The 17,709-nt window shown below is 35.2% G+C and overlaps 1 protein-coding gene across 1 annotated transcript in view; it reads right to left on the reverse strand.

The window, feature by feature from the left end:
- LOC107601459 (CD2-associated protein-like) overlaps positions 1–17,709 on the reverse strand; it is a 60,738-nt gene that overhangs the window by 14,904 nt on the left and 28,125 nt on the right. Inside the window, exons 4-12 of the mRNA XM_016293643.1 lie at positions 17,293–17,488; positions 14,431–14,531; positions 13,399–13,519; positions 12,456–12,553; positions 9,941–10,034; positions 9,527–9,621; positions 8,126–8,224; positions 7,867–7,920; positions 939–975 (exon numbers count right to left, since the gene is read on the reverse strand). Coding sequence (XP_016149129.1) covers positions 939–975; positions 7,867–7,920; positions 8,126–8,224; positions 9,527–9,621; positions 9,941–10,034; positions 12,456–12,553; positions 13,399–13,519; positions 14,431–14,531; positions 17,293–17,488 — 895 coding nt within the window. The remainder of the gene's footprint in view (positions 1–938; positions 976–7,866; positions 7,921–8,125; positions 8,225–9,526; positions 9,622–9,940; positions 10,035–12,455; positions 12,554–13,398; positions 13,520–14,430; positions 14,532–17,292; positions 17,489–17,709) is intronic.

Consider the following 17,709-nt stretch of genomic DNA (forward strand, 5'->3'; position numbering starts at 1 on the left):
CGGAACCCCCCCCCCCCCAAAACACAAGCAATTATAAAACTATGAAAACATTATCATTGCTGCAGCTTAAGCTATAAATAGATGAAGAACTATGAAAGAATGTCCAAATCATTTTCAATATGCTGTCGCTGATGTGTGGGCAGACATGGGATCTGCATTCAATGCAATAATTCAATCACCTCTAATCTTCTCAACATACACCAGCAAGCTCCTCTGAAAACCACAGGGGAAGCAGCTCAAATCAATATGCCATCTTGCACCAGTTATTATCCACTCACATACTGACGCAGACATATTGGCATGTTCCCTTCAAGTACCACTATTAAGGGCCATCAAATCATGTCAGCTGCCTGTAGCTAATAATCGAACAGCAACTAGCATATTTTAAATCTTGATGGTGGCTGGCAGGCAAAAACAAGTGAAAGATGTTTGATGACAATGAGCTTTAAAGGGATATTTCACCCAAATATGAAAATTCTGTCATCTAAACAAATAGCCACCCAAACAACCAAACAGTTGCTAGTCCCCATTGACTTCCATAGGGGAAAAAATAAATAAATACGGAAGTCAATGGAGACCTGACATTGTTTGGTAATCCACATTCTTCAAAATGTCGTCGTCTTTGTTCAACAGAAGGAAACCCCCCCCCCCCCCACAGGTTTGAAACAACCTGATTGTGAACAAATGATGACAATTTTCATTTCTGGGTGAACAACCGCCTTAAACACATGGCTTTTGTGGCTCTTATAACATATGATTGCGAGAGAGGCATTGAGCATAACCTCAGAAGCCAGAATGAGTATGATGACACTTCAAGCTCTTTTATACCTCAGCGGTCTCATAGCAGCTTAAAATGAAAAGAGAAAAGTAAAGTAATGTAATCAAATTAATGCAATCAGTGAGATGTTAAATGCTATGTTAAAGATGTGACATCATACCTGGGGTTTTGGATGGTGGTGGGGGCTTCTTTGGCTTCTGTGGAGAAACAGCAAAAATAAATAAATAAACCTGCCATTTAAAATATAATTTAAACCTGGATATAATAAAGCTTTTAGGTCTGTTAAAATTGGAAACAAATTATATATTGACATGAAATACAATATCTTTAACAATGTGCATTATTTCTAAGCAAATTTGTGACTTTGATCATGTGAACTCCTCTATTTTTCTCAGATTGTTATTCTGATTATAAATTGTAAATGACAAAAAAAAAACAAAAACATTAAATCAGAATAATGACAAAGAGGGGATCTTCACCTCATACGTCAGGCTCCCATAATCCCCAGAGGCTGAATAACATAAAATACAAGTTTCTAAAGAGCTTGACAAGTTAAAATGAACTGAAACAGATGAAACTGCTGAGGCTGGAAATCCCCCAGCCACCCCTTTGATGGCTCAGAAGATTTGATGACTCTTGCCAACATATCAATGAATCGCTGCACTGATTACCAGAAAAAAAACACCTTACTTAACACATATAATCACAGCAGGAGAAAGAGTTCAAACAGTAACACAGGCCTAGATCAACTCATGCAACTGACATAGATTTGCATCAATTATGATGAGGCCGAAATGCACATGCATGACTTCTTTCATGTAAAGCAGGAGTCTTTTATGTACATAATTTCAGCACTCTTTCACTTATGCATGACCACTTACGAATGACCAATTATGCATGCTGATTAAGATCATATAAGGGTTCTGTCATACTCTAAGAATTAAACAAAAAGCAAATTTATAATTTAAACCCTTATCAATACAGCATCTTGATTTAAGGCATTTAAATGATTTAATGTGCATTACCCATTTTCCACAAATATCAAGCCAAAATGTTCCACCTGGTGCCTAAAATTAAACTAAAATAACCTCAAATTAAAACGGTCTCTTAAATAAATGAGACCATGGTTGTATTTGAATCCAAGAAAGTACACGTTTGCTTCTAAATAACGTGCACTGACAAACTGTTCACAATAACACAATAAGACCAAGAACATGTAACAAGTAAGTAAACACAGTTCAATTTGATTTCATGTTGTTGACATTATTTTTTAAAAGTTTTAGTTCACAGGTTCAGATTTTCCTTTCTAGTGTTCTAGCAAACAGATGCTTATGCCACTATGTTCTGGACTATTACAGGGAATAAAAGTTTATCAAATAAAATAGTGCTTTCAAAAAAACATAAAAAACAACAACAAATGCTTTTAAACTATATATATATATATATATATATATATATATATATATGTTTACACACACACACACACACACACACACACACATTTATATATATATATATATTGATAGATAGATAGATAGATAGATAGATACTAAATTATGTTTATTAAATTAATTTGTTCAACTAAAAAAAAAAAAAGAATTCATTCATTGCTCAACCTGTGCTAGTAATATCGAAGCAGAAATTATTACTACAATGGCGGTTTTCTGTAAATCAAGACACAGACACTGAAGTGAGATCTTACAGTAATAGCCATACATTTGCTTAAATTACTGTTGCAGACAGCTCAAACATCCTCAGTTCACAATTGAGAAGAAATTAGACTGAGACTGTCTGTAACCAACCCTATCTATGATGAATTGTGTTTGGGGCCAAAGGGAGGCAAAACTATTTCCTCTCCCTCAACATTAGAGACATACCTGGAAATCAAGGGCTGACGGGTTAATATTCAATCGCTCATGGCACACAGAGACAAACGGTCAAACAGCAGACTGGATCTTTTTGTTCAAACGTAAAATCACCAAAAAACAAACAAAAAAAAACTTCCAGTTCAACACTGAGGCTGATGGGTTTAAACACTTTTACCAGTCAATTTGTGCAATATATATTTATTAGGGGTGGAACGGTTCAACTTACTCATGGTTCGGATCACTGTTTAAGAGTCACGGTTTCGGTATAGTTCTGTATGTATCAGAAATAGAAGTATAGGAAAAAATGTAATTGTTTAGATAAATGTACAGATATGTTTATTAGTGTGCAGATATGTTATTTACAAAGTGTGCAGTTTAATATAAATATACTATGTTAGTTGTGATGGACGATGTATAATTATGAAAGCTTAATTGTACCTCCGACTAGAATGTCCAACAAAACGTCCGAATAATCAAAAACCGGAAAAATGTTGTCCGGGATGTGCTGCTTAATGTTAAGGAGTTCGTCTCTGGTAAAACTTATAGAAGAAGAATGACAAAACACAGAACAAACAAACAAAAACAATAGAAGAATTGCGGAGCTCAGCGTCCTTGCTGCCATTTGCGGCGCCATGCTGATGTGATGTTCTGTATGTATGTTTAGGCAAAAACTATACTGGTCAAATAAAAATAAATAAAATAAAAATAATCTAACTACAAGCAACAGCACAAATAAATACAATAGAGTAAAGATACAAATAAAATAAACAGTGATTTTCAGTTTTTTTTAGGTAGGTCTAACATTAGTTTTCAGGTACAGAAATTGAATAAAGTAATGAAATGTAAAACAGCATTGCATATTTGACTGTATAAATTAAAGATTAATCTTTATTAAAGTTACAAAAGCTATTCAATCAAGAGCAGTGAGTGATTTCTTTGTTCTTGCAGTTTGATTCATATTAAGAACGTGCTGTCACTTTAAGAGAATGCACTGATACAGTACGTTCAGCCGGCTGTCTGCTATAGGATACTTACCAAGACGGGCATTTTGACATAATTTGTGTGAATTTGTCCATTTAAACACAATACTTCAGAGAAAGCTTAAAGTGCCCCTATTATGGATTTTTGAAAATGACCTTTAATGACGTGTGTAACACAGCTCTAAGTGAATGAAAACATCCTGCAAAGTTTTAAATCTGAAAGTGCACTGAGTATAAAGTTATTGTATCTCAAGAGAAAGAGTCGACTCTGAATCATTGAAACTAGTTGTTTTTAAAACGAATCCCAAGCCGTTTCATGTTGACGTCAACATGAAACATCAGCATATTGCCCGCCTACTTGTCGGTCTTTTCTCTTGGTCTGAATGAAAATGCAAATTCTTTCTTTGCCACTAGGTGCAGCTTTTGGAGCTGTAAAAATAGCGGTTTCCCCGGTAACGCTGTACACAAAGCAGCACTGTGCTCACAAATGCTGCTTTATCAGGCATTACAGGCATGATGAAATGAAACTGAGACCAATCAGACCAATCACCGTAGATTAGCGTCATGCAAAGGAGGGGTTTGAAAAAAATGAATCGTTGAGCGAATCATTTGGGAGTCATTGAGCAAATAAGGTAAAAAATAAATGCATATTATAAGACAATGAAAGTGTTTTTTGACCTTGCATGCATGTCAACCTGTTGTTGGGGAATCCCAAAACCAAAATATGAACCTTTCATTACCCATAATAGGGGCACTTTAATATTTGCGCGCGTTCTGAGGCGCGGGTTTGCACGTTTTGGATGAGCGCACGCACAGATCTTCTCACTGCGCGCACGAGCTCGTGTCCTCTAGCTCTTAAATGTTTAAACTGGCAAAGCTTAAATGAGTTTAGCTTAAACACAGATATCAACGTGTGCTGTTCAGGTCTCACCTGTGCACGCGCTATCAGTACCTGGGTGATGACGGGATAAATGCTCATATTCCAGCATACGGCAGTCGCACTGAACAAGAGTGAATGGTTTGTCCACGTTTTTTTTTCATCGCTGCTGTTGCAATGTATTGGGAAGCCAGAATGCGCATCCATCAACAGAAACATATATTAACCGAACCCTGTTTGTTTTACATGTTATTTATAGCAAACCATATTATAGATGTGTTGTCAGATTTAAGTTGAACCGCAGTCCTAGCGCGTGCCGAACCGTGTAAGAGGAACCGTACGGTTAGATTTTTTTCCGCAAACCGTTCCACCCCTAATATTTATATATTAGGCAAAGGAGACAACTACTACTTGATCATTTATATATTATTTTGATCAAATATAAATACATTAATAATAATAATAATAATAATGATCACATCTTGGATACTTGTTTATTTGAATGCACTATAATTGCAGTCAAATACAATTTACAGAAATTGCCTTCCTGTAAATGCCCTCTGTCCCCTTTACTCCTGATACAGACAGAGATCAATGCCTCATCATCTGACAGGACGCTTATAGGATCAAGGATTGATCATTGGAGAAATGAACACTTTCACATTTTCATGAACTGCTCGCTGACCTCCACAACCCATCACATGAGCGTCAGCTCATCACATTCTCACTGCAGCATCACAAAGACAATCATTCACCAATGAGGTTGAAAATGAACAGATTTATAAAAAAAAAAAGAATGAAAGAAAAACAAACACTTATGCCTTCAGCATATCAACCCATGACCTCATCCAGTGGAGGGATATGTGGCTTCACAGAATTTTTCTGGAAAATGGATGTGGCAGAGCATAACGTTTGGCCACACAAACCCTCTGTTTGTTCATGGTAGCTGGTGCTTTGAACAAATAATATGATTTTCACTAGGGGTGCTCCGATTGATCGGCTACCAATCACTATCGGCCGATAATCGCTTTGGGATGATTGATCGGTGGTCTCTATAAAGGCCGATCTCAAAAAACCGATCTCAAGCTGATGACGCGTCTGCCGTGAGAGGTTTGGCACGACATGCAGCGTCACCGTCTCAGGCCGGCGCGGGTGAAATAATTATAATGCTGAAGTGAGGTACAGTTCATATTTCTTCATTAAATAACAAAGTAGCTCATTTGAAAACTTTCTGCGAGACATAATTTCACAAAGCGTGAGTGAATCACCGCGCACGCGCTCACTTTCTCTCAAAATGCGCAAACGGCTTCAAATCACATCGCGTCTGCACTATAAGCGAGCTGCATGCTGCACAGCTGACACAGGAATTGTCACTTGCACAATCGAGGCAGTGTCGCATCATCACTAAAGTTTATAAATTGCATTTATTTTTAATTCTTGCCAGTGTTTAAACCATTCAACGCTCGCACACTCTCCTGGAGACTGAGCGCTCATGCACACTCGCAGCGCACACACATAATGTCAGGTTCACATTATTATACTCCGTTTGTTCTGCGCTCATGTAAACGGATTGAAGAGTGCACACTGCACACGGTTGCGGTCCGGCAGTGTGTTCCAGGAGCGGTGCATCTGCAGCAGTGCAATGATCGTTTCCATACCGAGTCAATTTTTGCTGCGATGCAAGCGCTGAATTAAAGTAACAGCGCATTGTTTGCGGTAAACATGAACATGGATTGACACGAAAATGTAGTAATTACACCATAAATGCATAGAATTAAAGTCTACTGTGTTTCACAGACAACATAGGCTATGGCTTTTTGGCTAGGTTTTTTTAGGCACTTTTAGAAAAACAAGGCAATAACAGATGGCACTTGTGGAGGTAGGAAAACAGTTTATGAACCACAGGATTGCTTGTAATAAAGAATTAAATGCAAAAGAAAAGGCAGTAGAGCTGACTGTTACTGTCAATGGTAAGTTTTAATTTAGAATGTTTGTGATAATGTTAGAAAAGTGGTTTAAATGTTTTGCCACATGCTTGCCCAACTTAATTTTATCAATCTAGAAGTAAAAGCAAAAGTAAAAAGCATTGAATAATGTGTTTATTACATTTATTGCGTTTAAACACGTCTATGAAAGATTGTATTAGCTTCTGCACTGTGTGAAAAAAGAATCACAATGCTGAAAAAGCATTTTACGTAACAATGTTTGGAGTTGAAATCAAAATAATGGATAACTGTTGTGTTTGTATTAAACAGCCACAGATCAGTTGCAGACTTCTGTGTGAAAGCTGCTTCTGCACCGCTTACGTACCACACATGGACTGCATACGCACTGCAAACAGAGTATGTGTGAACCCGGTGTAAAAGGCCGCCTCACATTCAGCTCACAAAATCAGGCTTGCGCTGTGTGTAAGCTATTGTGCAACAATTGCACGATTGTAAAAACAAAAATGCAGTGCATGATCAAACATTTAGGTGAAATATATATATTTTTTAAATGTCTAAAAAATGCCCCCCTCCACCCCTCAAACTAAAAAATCCCCTCTCACAAGAGTCAAAAATTAAATTCAGGCCCTGAATAGATGTCTAAAATTCCTGAATGGAGTCTTACTATAAATAATTCTACCTGATAAAAATAACGCTTTAAAAAGATCGGTATCGGTGATCGTATCGGCAGATACTGCTTTCTGTGATCGGCCTCAAAAATCCTGATCGGAGCACCCCTAATTTTCACAATAAAAATGGCCTGTTGTTCCAGAGTTTGCCAAAATGTAGTTAAACATGCACCCTCAGGCTAAACTCGAATATCCCAAAGCTAGAATGAAGCCATGGTTGCAAAACATATGGTGATGATAAGTGGCTACTATTGATTTAAAAACTTAAATGTTTTTTGAACCACAAAAAATCAAATGTTAACTTGATATTGTCTGGAGTGTTGTTGATTTTGGTCCTTAACATCTTTGATTAAAATGTTTAGTGAATACCTTTCATTGGGAAGCAGGGCTGGGAGACAAAAAAAAATGATCTTAAAAAAAGAAAATCTAAATTTTTTGATGACACTCAATATACAGTATACTGAGACACAACTGACAGAATTTGTTTCACATGATCTTAAAATCCTTTTGATCTACTTTTTGATGACTATTATAGTAAACACAAACAACGAGAAGGTGTGCCCAACTTTTGAATGCTAGTGTATATCTTGTAATGCATGTATTTATCTATAAAAACATCTGTATTAAAATTCTCAAAATGATTAAGACAGGGAAAGAATTCAAAACTAGTTTTTTTATCTATCTATCTATCTTAATATGAAGTGTACTCCAATAATGAAGTGTCTAACAAGAGGATAAGCATTGCTTACCTCCTCTGGTTCCTGTTTAGGAGATGCTTTAACGGAGCCTTTGGATGTGAGTGTCTGTATAGAGGGAAAAAATAAGAACTTTTGATTAAAGATTATTGTTTAGTACGTTTTTACTTGTCACAACTGAGAATTAATTTTGAGAATAATAACTTTCCAAAGTAAAGTAGTCACGTCTGCACTGAGTGGTTCAATTTCCTTTTCAAAAAATGCACACTCCCAAGGTAGACATCAAAAGCAGCATTAATGAATATAAATGTACCTCTTTGTCTGTCTCAGGAAGCAGAGCTACAAAGTTGTCTGGGAAAACTCCCTCTCTGCCGCTGATCTCTCCTCTCCACCAGCCTGGCTCTCCTGTGTCCTAAAATATCAAAACCATTAAACACTCAGAACATAAATGGCTCATTTCATAAAATATACAATACACCTTAATACACATTATTATGAATGGGAAATGCAGACATGTCCCTTGCCACTAGATGGTGGTCATTTCTAACTTTGATCTACTTCCTGCTCAAGGCCTTTGACAAACATCAGCTGACTATGCTATCCATGTGTCTTAAAACAAACACATCCTTAGTTTGCTAACAGAACAGAAGTCACTGGTATGATATACAACAGCTACAGTTTCATAAATTGTAAATGTATCTGCAGATAGCATCAAACACACAAGTCAAAAGTCTTTATTTCTGATCACTACAAAAGTTTTGCATCAGAATCCCCATCTGAGAGTTCTGTACTAACAACAATTGCATTACAAGTTTTACAGGTTTTTGTAAATTAAGACTATTTTCATCTTAGGGTGATTTTTCCCCTTTAAACCATTAAAAAGAGTGATTTAATCCATGCATCAAATGTCAATATTCTTCATAATTACATATTTATAATGTATAATATGTAGTTCTAATACACACTATTGACTCTACCTCTCTGGCATAATTTGCAAAAATGTGGACCAACTAGTCCGTAAGCTTGTGTCAATGAGTGTTTTCACACACCAGACTAAACTACGGTGCAGGATATAGACTAACTGGTCTAAATGAAGAGCGTAAAAGTGATTGGTTCAAATGATTTTGTAAAAGGCAGAGCCTTTCCTGCCTCCTCTTCATTAATGCAGTTTGCAGACTGTTGCCAACCAGAGAGGTAACTACCAAAACTGGTTTACACTACTCCCTGATGGCTAAACAAAGTTAAAGTCTTACTCCTTTTTTGTTTACCAATTAGTATATAGAGAGTATGTAGAGTAGCTGACACATATTAAGCACTGTGTCATGCAATGTGACATGATATATCTAATAAAAAAATATTTACTTGTACAAGAATAAACTTTTGCTTATACTTGTACAACTTACATTCAGTGTTGACTATGACTATTTGCACAGGACTCAGAAGAGAACAGCAAAAAAAATAAAATAAAAAAATCCAAAGGGTGAATACAACAGGGACACTTTTTTATTAATCTGCGACATTTGGCTATTAAGAGATTATGCTATGCTTTTTCCTCCTTTCTATAGGTATTACATAATGTAAGTTATTGCATAATTATTGATGTGCTTCATATTCCTGATGTGGATGCTTTGTCTTAAAAAATGCTTCCTGAATATGTGTTGTTTATTTAGAGATCTCGGTGGTTGGGTAAACATTTGCTCTGCCTGTTCCATACCTTGCTCAGTACGTGGACGATGTCACCCTCCTTTAAATCCAGCTCATCTTGGTTAGTTGCTTCATAGTGGAATGTGGCCTTACAGTATTCTTCTACTGTAAAGATAAGAAAAAACGAGGATATATCTATGAGAAGGTGCTACAAATAATACCTTGATTTGGCTTATGCAGCTACTACAGACACTTTAATTTGTGGAGTGTTATTAGTAAAGCACAAGGTGTAAGTGCACTTTCAATACTAACAGAAAGACATACTAATCTATAATTTGGGTTTAGCTAATAACCAGGAGGAGGAAAACTCATGTCAGTCAGTCATAATCACTGCAGTTGTTCATGTGTAGTGCATTTCCATAAATCTCCTGTCATTACTTTGGTTATCACATACAGCTTTATGTCAACCTTCCCATGAACTCACCTTTTCCTTTGCTCTCTGCCTCTTTTTCTCCTTTAGGGGGTTCAGGAGTGCTCAAATGGGTGGGTTTTGTGGCAGATGGTAATGATGGGATTGGCTAAAATGAAGCAGAATCACAAATGGATTTACTGACACAGCAGCCACACAAACACATGCATTTGCACACTGAAAGGTACAGACTCTGAGGCAGATCAACCATGCCTGGATGAAAAGAATGCTGGGTAAACAATAACCACTGTTACATATGTAAAGAGTCAATGGGAGAGCATGCTGAATGTAGACTTTTTAAAATCCAAAACATAGTAAGAAACCTATAGTATTTAGTAAATCCTTTGACCATCACATCACAAGATGGCATGTTATAAATGACCTCTGAGCTCTAGATATGAGACGCAGTGGATGATTCAACTGATCTGAATGACATAAGAGGATGCAAAATGTGACAAAAAAGGGAGAGCTGAAGTATTGGTTAAATGCAATAATGCTGTAAATAGAGCCAAATGACTTTTTTGTGACACATTTAACAACTATAATACAATGTACACTAACTTTAAAAAATTTTGAATCAGTAAGGTTTAAAAAAAAAAAGAAATTAATACTTTCATTCAGCAAGGGCACATTAAATTAATCAAAAATTAAAGACATTGATAATGTTACAATAATGTTATGTTGTTTTCTTTAAACTTTCTATTCATCAAAGAATCCTAAAAAAATATTTTACACTAAAATACAGCACAACTGTTTTCAATTTTGATCATAAAAATGTTTCTTGAGCACCAAATCAGCATATTAAAATGATTTCTGAAAGATCATGTGACACTGTAGACTGGAGTAATAATTGCTGAAAATTCAGCTTTGCCATCACAGGAATAAATTACATTAAAAATAAGGGAGTTCTTTCAAAACATTAAAAAATCTTACCAACCCCATATTTTTGAAAGGTAGTGTACTACTAAGCGAAACAGAAAATTCAGGGGGAAATGTAGGATGGGGTTGATTTTAATCAAGCTACAGCCCCACTAATCATGTGCTACAAAATTATTATAGGGGTTTCCAAACTTTATAATGCAAAGGACCCCAAATATAAAGACAGCTTATATTCATTCATTTATATATGGGTGCGAAAAAAACATGATATTATGAAGAAAACATTGCATAAACAAAGCACAAATACATACACGGTTAAATGATAAAAAATATAAATAATAAAAATAATGTTTGAATCATTGAACTAAACATTAATTGGAAATACTCTGTATCTTTTTTTCAACAAAACATTACTTTTCTGACCAACATCAGAATATTAGAGAAACATTTTTAGAGAAAAATTAAACATTGACAAATAAGTAGAATGAGATCCACAAATAAATCTTAGGCTTTCACAAACATTAATTAAATTCACAAATAAATCAAATGAGATTTGCAAATAAAAAACATTCACAAATATCTTTTTATGTCACGAACAACTTTGCCTGGCATTCATTTGTGAATCGCGTCCTGTACATTTGTAGATCGCTGCATGCATTTGTGGATCGCTCCCCGTACATTTGTGAATGGCTTTCTGTGCATTTGTGGATTTTGAAACATTTCAGGCATCAAGACGCTGACAAAACCACAAATGTGCTGATCAATCGTAGCATGTTCCCTCTATAGTCAATCACGTTTTGCTTTTCAATCTCATCCTGATATAACTTCATTCATCTGCATTGGCTCAAATAGGAAATATAAGGGCCATAAAAATTGGTACAGTAAAAGATGTTTAAAGTTAGATTTCTTTATACCATTAGATTGTGTATCAAGTCAAGCCACAGTATTATATTTGACATTCCTTTGAAAATGCTGGATAAACATTGCTTTAAATCACGGCTATGGGAACAACACTACGCTGTATACAAATGTGTTATGGAAGTGTCATGCTATTCAAGATAGGGAAAAAAAGAGTCAATAAATAACTGGATTCAACATGATAAACATGCAAGTTTGTGTAATAGGTTAAATTGTAGTCACACAACAGCATTTCCCAGTTTTTCAGTCAAGCTGTTTAATTGATGTAGGCCAATATGAGCAGCTATGTGGATCTAACGATGTATAAAGCATTATAAATAATATTTTCAAACCTTAATTAAAAGTATTACAAAGTTATTGCCAGTGTTTGGGGAGGAAAAACATGTGTGATTTTTTTTTATTTTTTAAATGTGGTGCAGGTGTGTTGAATATAAATGCATATAAATGTAAAACGAGATATTTACTGGTTAAAACACTTGATCACGCAAACAATATTTCATATAAATCAGATTTACAAGTTTTGATTGAAAAAGTTACTTAACAGCATCAGTGTTAAGTAAATGCACAGTTTTTATTTACATCGTCCACTCACAAATTTGGGCCCATATTTCATATTATATTTTTTAACCACACAAACAGCACTTCAGATTGATTTGAACTAAGTGTCCATAGAATGCAGATCCTTACAGGGGTGCAAAATGAATCTGCTACCGCCCTGATTGTAAAGCAATACAGATCGGCTATAGCGAGAATCCTTAATCTTCTTCGGTTGGGCCATGACCCCGTTGCCTTGGTGAGGGGACGTGGGGCTAGTCGCTCCATCTCTGCTATCTGTGAACACACACCACTGTAAGAGTACCGCCACGACAAGCTTTACAAAGTTTTGATTACAAAAAAGTAATATGCAAAGTAAACTGTGTAAACATTATTAAAATAACTGATCTTATTTAAGGATGAATTCCCATAAACACCAAAGCACTACAAAAGTTATCATAAAAGTGATCTATATTTTTTTATGTTTTTGAAACACTCTTATGCCCATCAAGATTTATTGCATTTATTTGATCAAAAATAAAGCACAACAGTAATATTGTGAAATATTATTACAATTTAAAATAACTGTTTTTAAAAATATTTTTATTCCTGCAATGGTGAAGCAGAGTTTTCAGCAGCCAAGTATGTTGATTTGATGCTTTTGAAAAAACTGTTTGTTTTTTTTAGCAATGTCGAAACCAGTTGTGATGCTTAATATTTTCATGGAAACTGTGATACATCTTTTCAGGATACTCTGATGAACAGAAAGTTCGAAAGAACAGCATTTATTTGAAAGAGAATAACATTATAAACATTCTTCCTCTCAGTAAAATTATTATTATTTTTTTTATCTTACTGACTCCAAACTTAGTACACTTGGTCACTTTATGGAATTTCATTCAAACTCTTCAGACTGCTTCAGTTGGCCTAATGCCTCAAAAAACAAACAAACAAAAAAATTATAAACAGAAGTTGTCAACTGCAGATGCCATGACTAGGTCTAACACCTCAAAAATACCGCACACGCACACACACACACACCCTTAAACGTACAAAAAACAACAACAAAGGTGTCTGTTGAGTGTTTTCTTGTAAGGACATGCCCTCTCTGTGAATATATCACAGGATAAGCGGAGCAGTACCTGGCTCGTCTGTTACATCGCTCGTCTCTGTGTCTTCAGTTGATTCCATTTCTTTGACAAAGTTGGAAGGAAAGAGTCCAGACTTCCCATTCACGCTTCCGCTCCACCAGCCCTCCTCAACCTAAAAAACACCTACAGTCAGCACTAATACAGGAACCGTCCAGTCAAATGCTCATTTTCAAAGACAGTGGGTCTCAACTGGTTTCACTTCAGGACGCAGATTGTACACTGGACACCACACAAAGTGACAAACCAACACAATAGCAAAATTGTTTAAGGCATAAATTGCCCTACAACACTTTCCTACAAAAATGCAAAGGTTTATAAAATTATGTAATGTTTTTTAATGTCTCTTGAATTTTGATTGCCAAAAGCAAAACAAAACAAAAAAATCCTTGCCATAAACGAACCCATATTAAATGTAGTCTGGCTTAAAGTAGTCTTGCATATTTCATTCATTTTGTTTTTAAAGAGGAGGGAGATGTTTGGTATTTGTCCATTTATCTGGTAAGCATAGACAAATCTGCATCACAATACCACAGAGTTTGATCAGACACACTGTCTTTGACATACACAACCCCCAAAGCATTTAGTGAAGCAAGTGAAGCATTTAGCCTATGTATGCCTATTTATTTTATTTTATATATTTACTAACTAGTCACAATGATACGGCTATTTTAATTGTTTAATTTGCATTTTATATTGTTATTTTCCTTCCTGTCTGCAACCCTTTCAAAACAGACTTGTGACATTTTGGGCCAAAAACTACCATTGGAGAGCCACAGATCTTATTATTGATGAATGTTATTGATGAAGTCACAAACTAAAAATTACAAGAGACTGCTCATTTTGCGAGAAATGAAAATTAAGGAACATCTCACTACTTTACCATCATATATCACACTGCAGCATGCACAAACCCTATTAAAGAACGTTTGCTGTGCATGGATTTCTATAAATAGAGAACTAATATATTCAGCACAATTTCAAAACTTTCAGTTACATTAAATACAAAAGCGAGAAGCAGCTGACCTCCTCAGTGATGTAAATGATATCTCCAACCTTCAGTTCCAGCTCGTCTTCATTCTGAGGAACATATTCAAAAAGGACTTTGCACTGACGCTTCTTGAGCTCTGTAATGAAAACACAATAAGTCACTCTGGAACTGGCCTGACACGCTTAGCCAATAATGTCAGTATGCAAGGGGAACAATTCCTCCAGCTACCTGAAGAGGGCTCAACGAGTAAAGACTAACACAATCAGGAAGAGTCTTTATTAAACTTGTATGCACACATACACTCTCACACACAAACACCACACCCTGTCCTTGAGATGATTCATATGCCCTTTAAAGAGAAAAATTTGCTCTGTTTGCTCCATATTATTTGCCAAATTAAGACATGTTTCCTGTCACTCAAAAACTCAGCCGAGAAATCTTCTCCACTACTAAATCTTCTACTGCTTGTGGATTGTGAGAAATGTGCAATTATTTACCAATTACACTTCCGTTGAAAAGTTTGGGATCAGTAAGATTTTATTTTTAAAGAAATTAATAGTTTTATTCAGCAATAATGAATTAAATTGATTAAAAGTGACAGTAAACATTTCAAATGTTAAAAAAGATTTCGATTTCATATAAATGCTGTACTTTTGAACTTTATATTCATCAAATAATTCTGATAAATATACGTAAAATATTTTTTGAATTTTTTTTTACTGTATCAATTATTTTGTCTCATGCTCATCAAGGCTGCATTATTTGATCAAAAATACATTAAAAACAGTAATACTGTGAAACGTTATTTTAGAACATTTTTACACTTCCGTTGAAAAGTTTGGGATCAGTAAGATTTTATTTTTAAAGAAATTAATAGTTTTATTCAGCAATAATTAATTAAATTGATTAAAAGTGACAGTAAACATTTCAAATGTTAAAAAAGATTTCGATTTCATATAAATGCTGTACTTTTGAACTTTATATTCATCAAATAATTCTGATAAATATACGTAAAATATTTTTTGAAACATTTTTTACTGTATCAATTATTTTGTCTCATGCTCATCAAGGCTGCATTATTTTATCAAAAATACATTAAAAACAGTAATACTGTGAAACGTTATTTTAGAACATTTAAAAAAAAAAAACATTTTAAAGTTATTTACTCCTGTGATGGCAAAGCTAAATTTTCAGAAGCCATTACTTCAGTCTTCAATGTCACATGATCCTTCAGAAATCATTCTCATATGCTGATTTGGTGCTCAAGTAACTTTTCTCATTATTATCAATGTTGTTGTGCTGCTTCATTTTTTTGTAAACCATGAACCATTTTTTCAGGATTCTTTGATGAACAGCAAGTAAAAAAAAAAAACAGCAATTATTTGAAATACATATATTTTTTTAACATTATAAATGCCTTTACTGTCCATTTTGATTAATTTAATGCTTATCAATTTAATGTTTTTGATCAATTTAATAATTCTTGCTGAATAAAAGTATTAATTTCTTTAAAAAAAAAAAAATCTTTCTGACTCCAAACTTTTGAACAGTAGTGTGCCGATCATGGTACAGGGTTTCCAATACACTGATTTATTTGTGGCGGCCCGCCACAATATCAACACTGACCGCCACAAACATATTTTCCAAAAGGCTTTGACTTTGTTGAATAAACATGAGCAGGCCTGCTATGTTTACAGCCATTACTGGGGAAACCGCTATTTCTACCGCTCCAAAAGTGCCTCCTGCTGGCAGAGAATGAATTTGCACTTTCAATAAGCCCGTCTGCCGTTTTAAATTTACATTATATACATATCTATTTCCCCCAGGGGAATTGCCAACACACATAGAGTGTAAGTCTGTGGGAAACACTGCGTTATATTGAAATACTACAGTATTGCCATCTAATTCTATTACTGAACCATGGTACCCCCACAGAACTCTTTAGTTTAGCAAAAGGCCAGGTGAACAATATCTATTTGGAGAATAGCTTGAAATGAAAGCTGCACTGAGCAGAAACTAAACAAAAATACATTATTTCCTCAAGGGTACAATGCAATTAACCTGCACAGGAGCACAGACGGAGAGAGTCAACACATTCCACTGTCTGTTATCACTGTTTTAGATGATTTGTTCTGCAGAAACCTTGAATGTAGGACGGCATCACAATCTCTGTGTGTTCAGTAACCATGTTCCTATGCAGCTGGAGAGGATCAAGTGGACTTCCTCTAAAATCTGAGACAGCCATACATTCAAGACTCAAGACAGAGGAAAAGAAAACAGGCTTTATGAGCCAATAAGAAAGCTACTGCTGCCCACTACTGGCCAAAGCTGTCATCTGCTATATCTGCTTTTTGTGCTGAACTCTGATTCCATCAAAACAGAGACCAAAACACAAAATGGTGAAAGATTTTACCATATGCTGTACTATGGTAAAATATAAAAATAATCTCAGCCTGCTGTGATAAATTATTGTGACATTAAACTAATGCTAAAATGTTTTTTTTTTTAAATCCACAATGCCACACCAAACAAAAAAAGATGATGTAAGCCATGTTACCCATGATGCTAATTTCCACTAGACTGTACTGGACCACCACAATCTATTGACCACATGGCCTTCATCCAAAGACATGTCAGTCAACTTTATGTCAGCAAACTCAAACACACAAAATTATTTACAGGTAGAACGTGTTTCTGACTGGCTACTTTTTCTCAGTGGCTAAAAAAAGTGGGCTCCATGACTACTTTTTTCTTTGCTGTTATTGAGTCTAGGGCTGTCACAGAGACAGATGTGTGGTCTGTCAGGTAGTAGGGTCATTTTATGTGTGCTATTCTAAACAAAACAATGTTAAAGAAGAGATAAAAGCTGTTAGAATTTGAAATGAAAAAAGACACACTCTTTTTTAAGGCACGGGGTTGAGATTGGGGTGGCAAGCCAATTCCTCCTGCTGGGATGCCATAGGTACTGATCCTCTGTACCAGGCTCGCCACATTCCCTGATGCTCGCCGCTGTATCGGAGTCTCATCTTTCACTTCCTTTTCTTTAGCCTCCTTTGACTCCTCTTTGGACTTTGGCTCATCTTTTTTCACCTCCTTGATAAAAAAAGAAAAGGAAAAAAGAATGAAATATCTAATATATTATCACATATAATAGTAGTATGGAAAATCATACATCATGGTAGGAGTAATTATACCATATAAAAAATATACCACAGACACAACATATATCATGACATCTTTCCTGGAAATTCTAATTAAAATTCTTTATATAATTAAATAATAATATGACACTGCCTATTTTTGAAAAATCCAGT

The sequence above is a fragment of the Sinocyclocheilus grahami genome, unplaced genomic scaffold (assembly GCF_001515645.1).
Source record: "Sinocyclocheilus grahami isolate Dianchi unplaced genomic scaffold, SAMN03320097.WGS_v1.1 scaffold306.1, whole genome shotgun sequence".
Classification (NCBI taxonomy): Eukaryota; Metazoa; Chordata; class Actinopteri; order Cypriniformes; family Cyprinidae; genus Sinocyclocheilus; species Sinocyclocheilus grahami.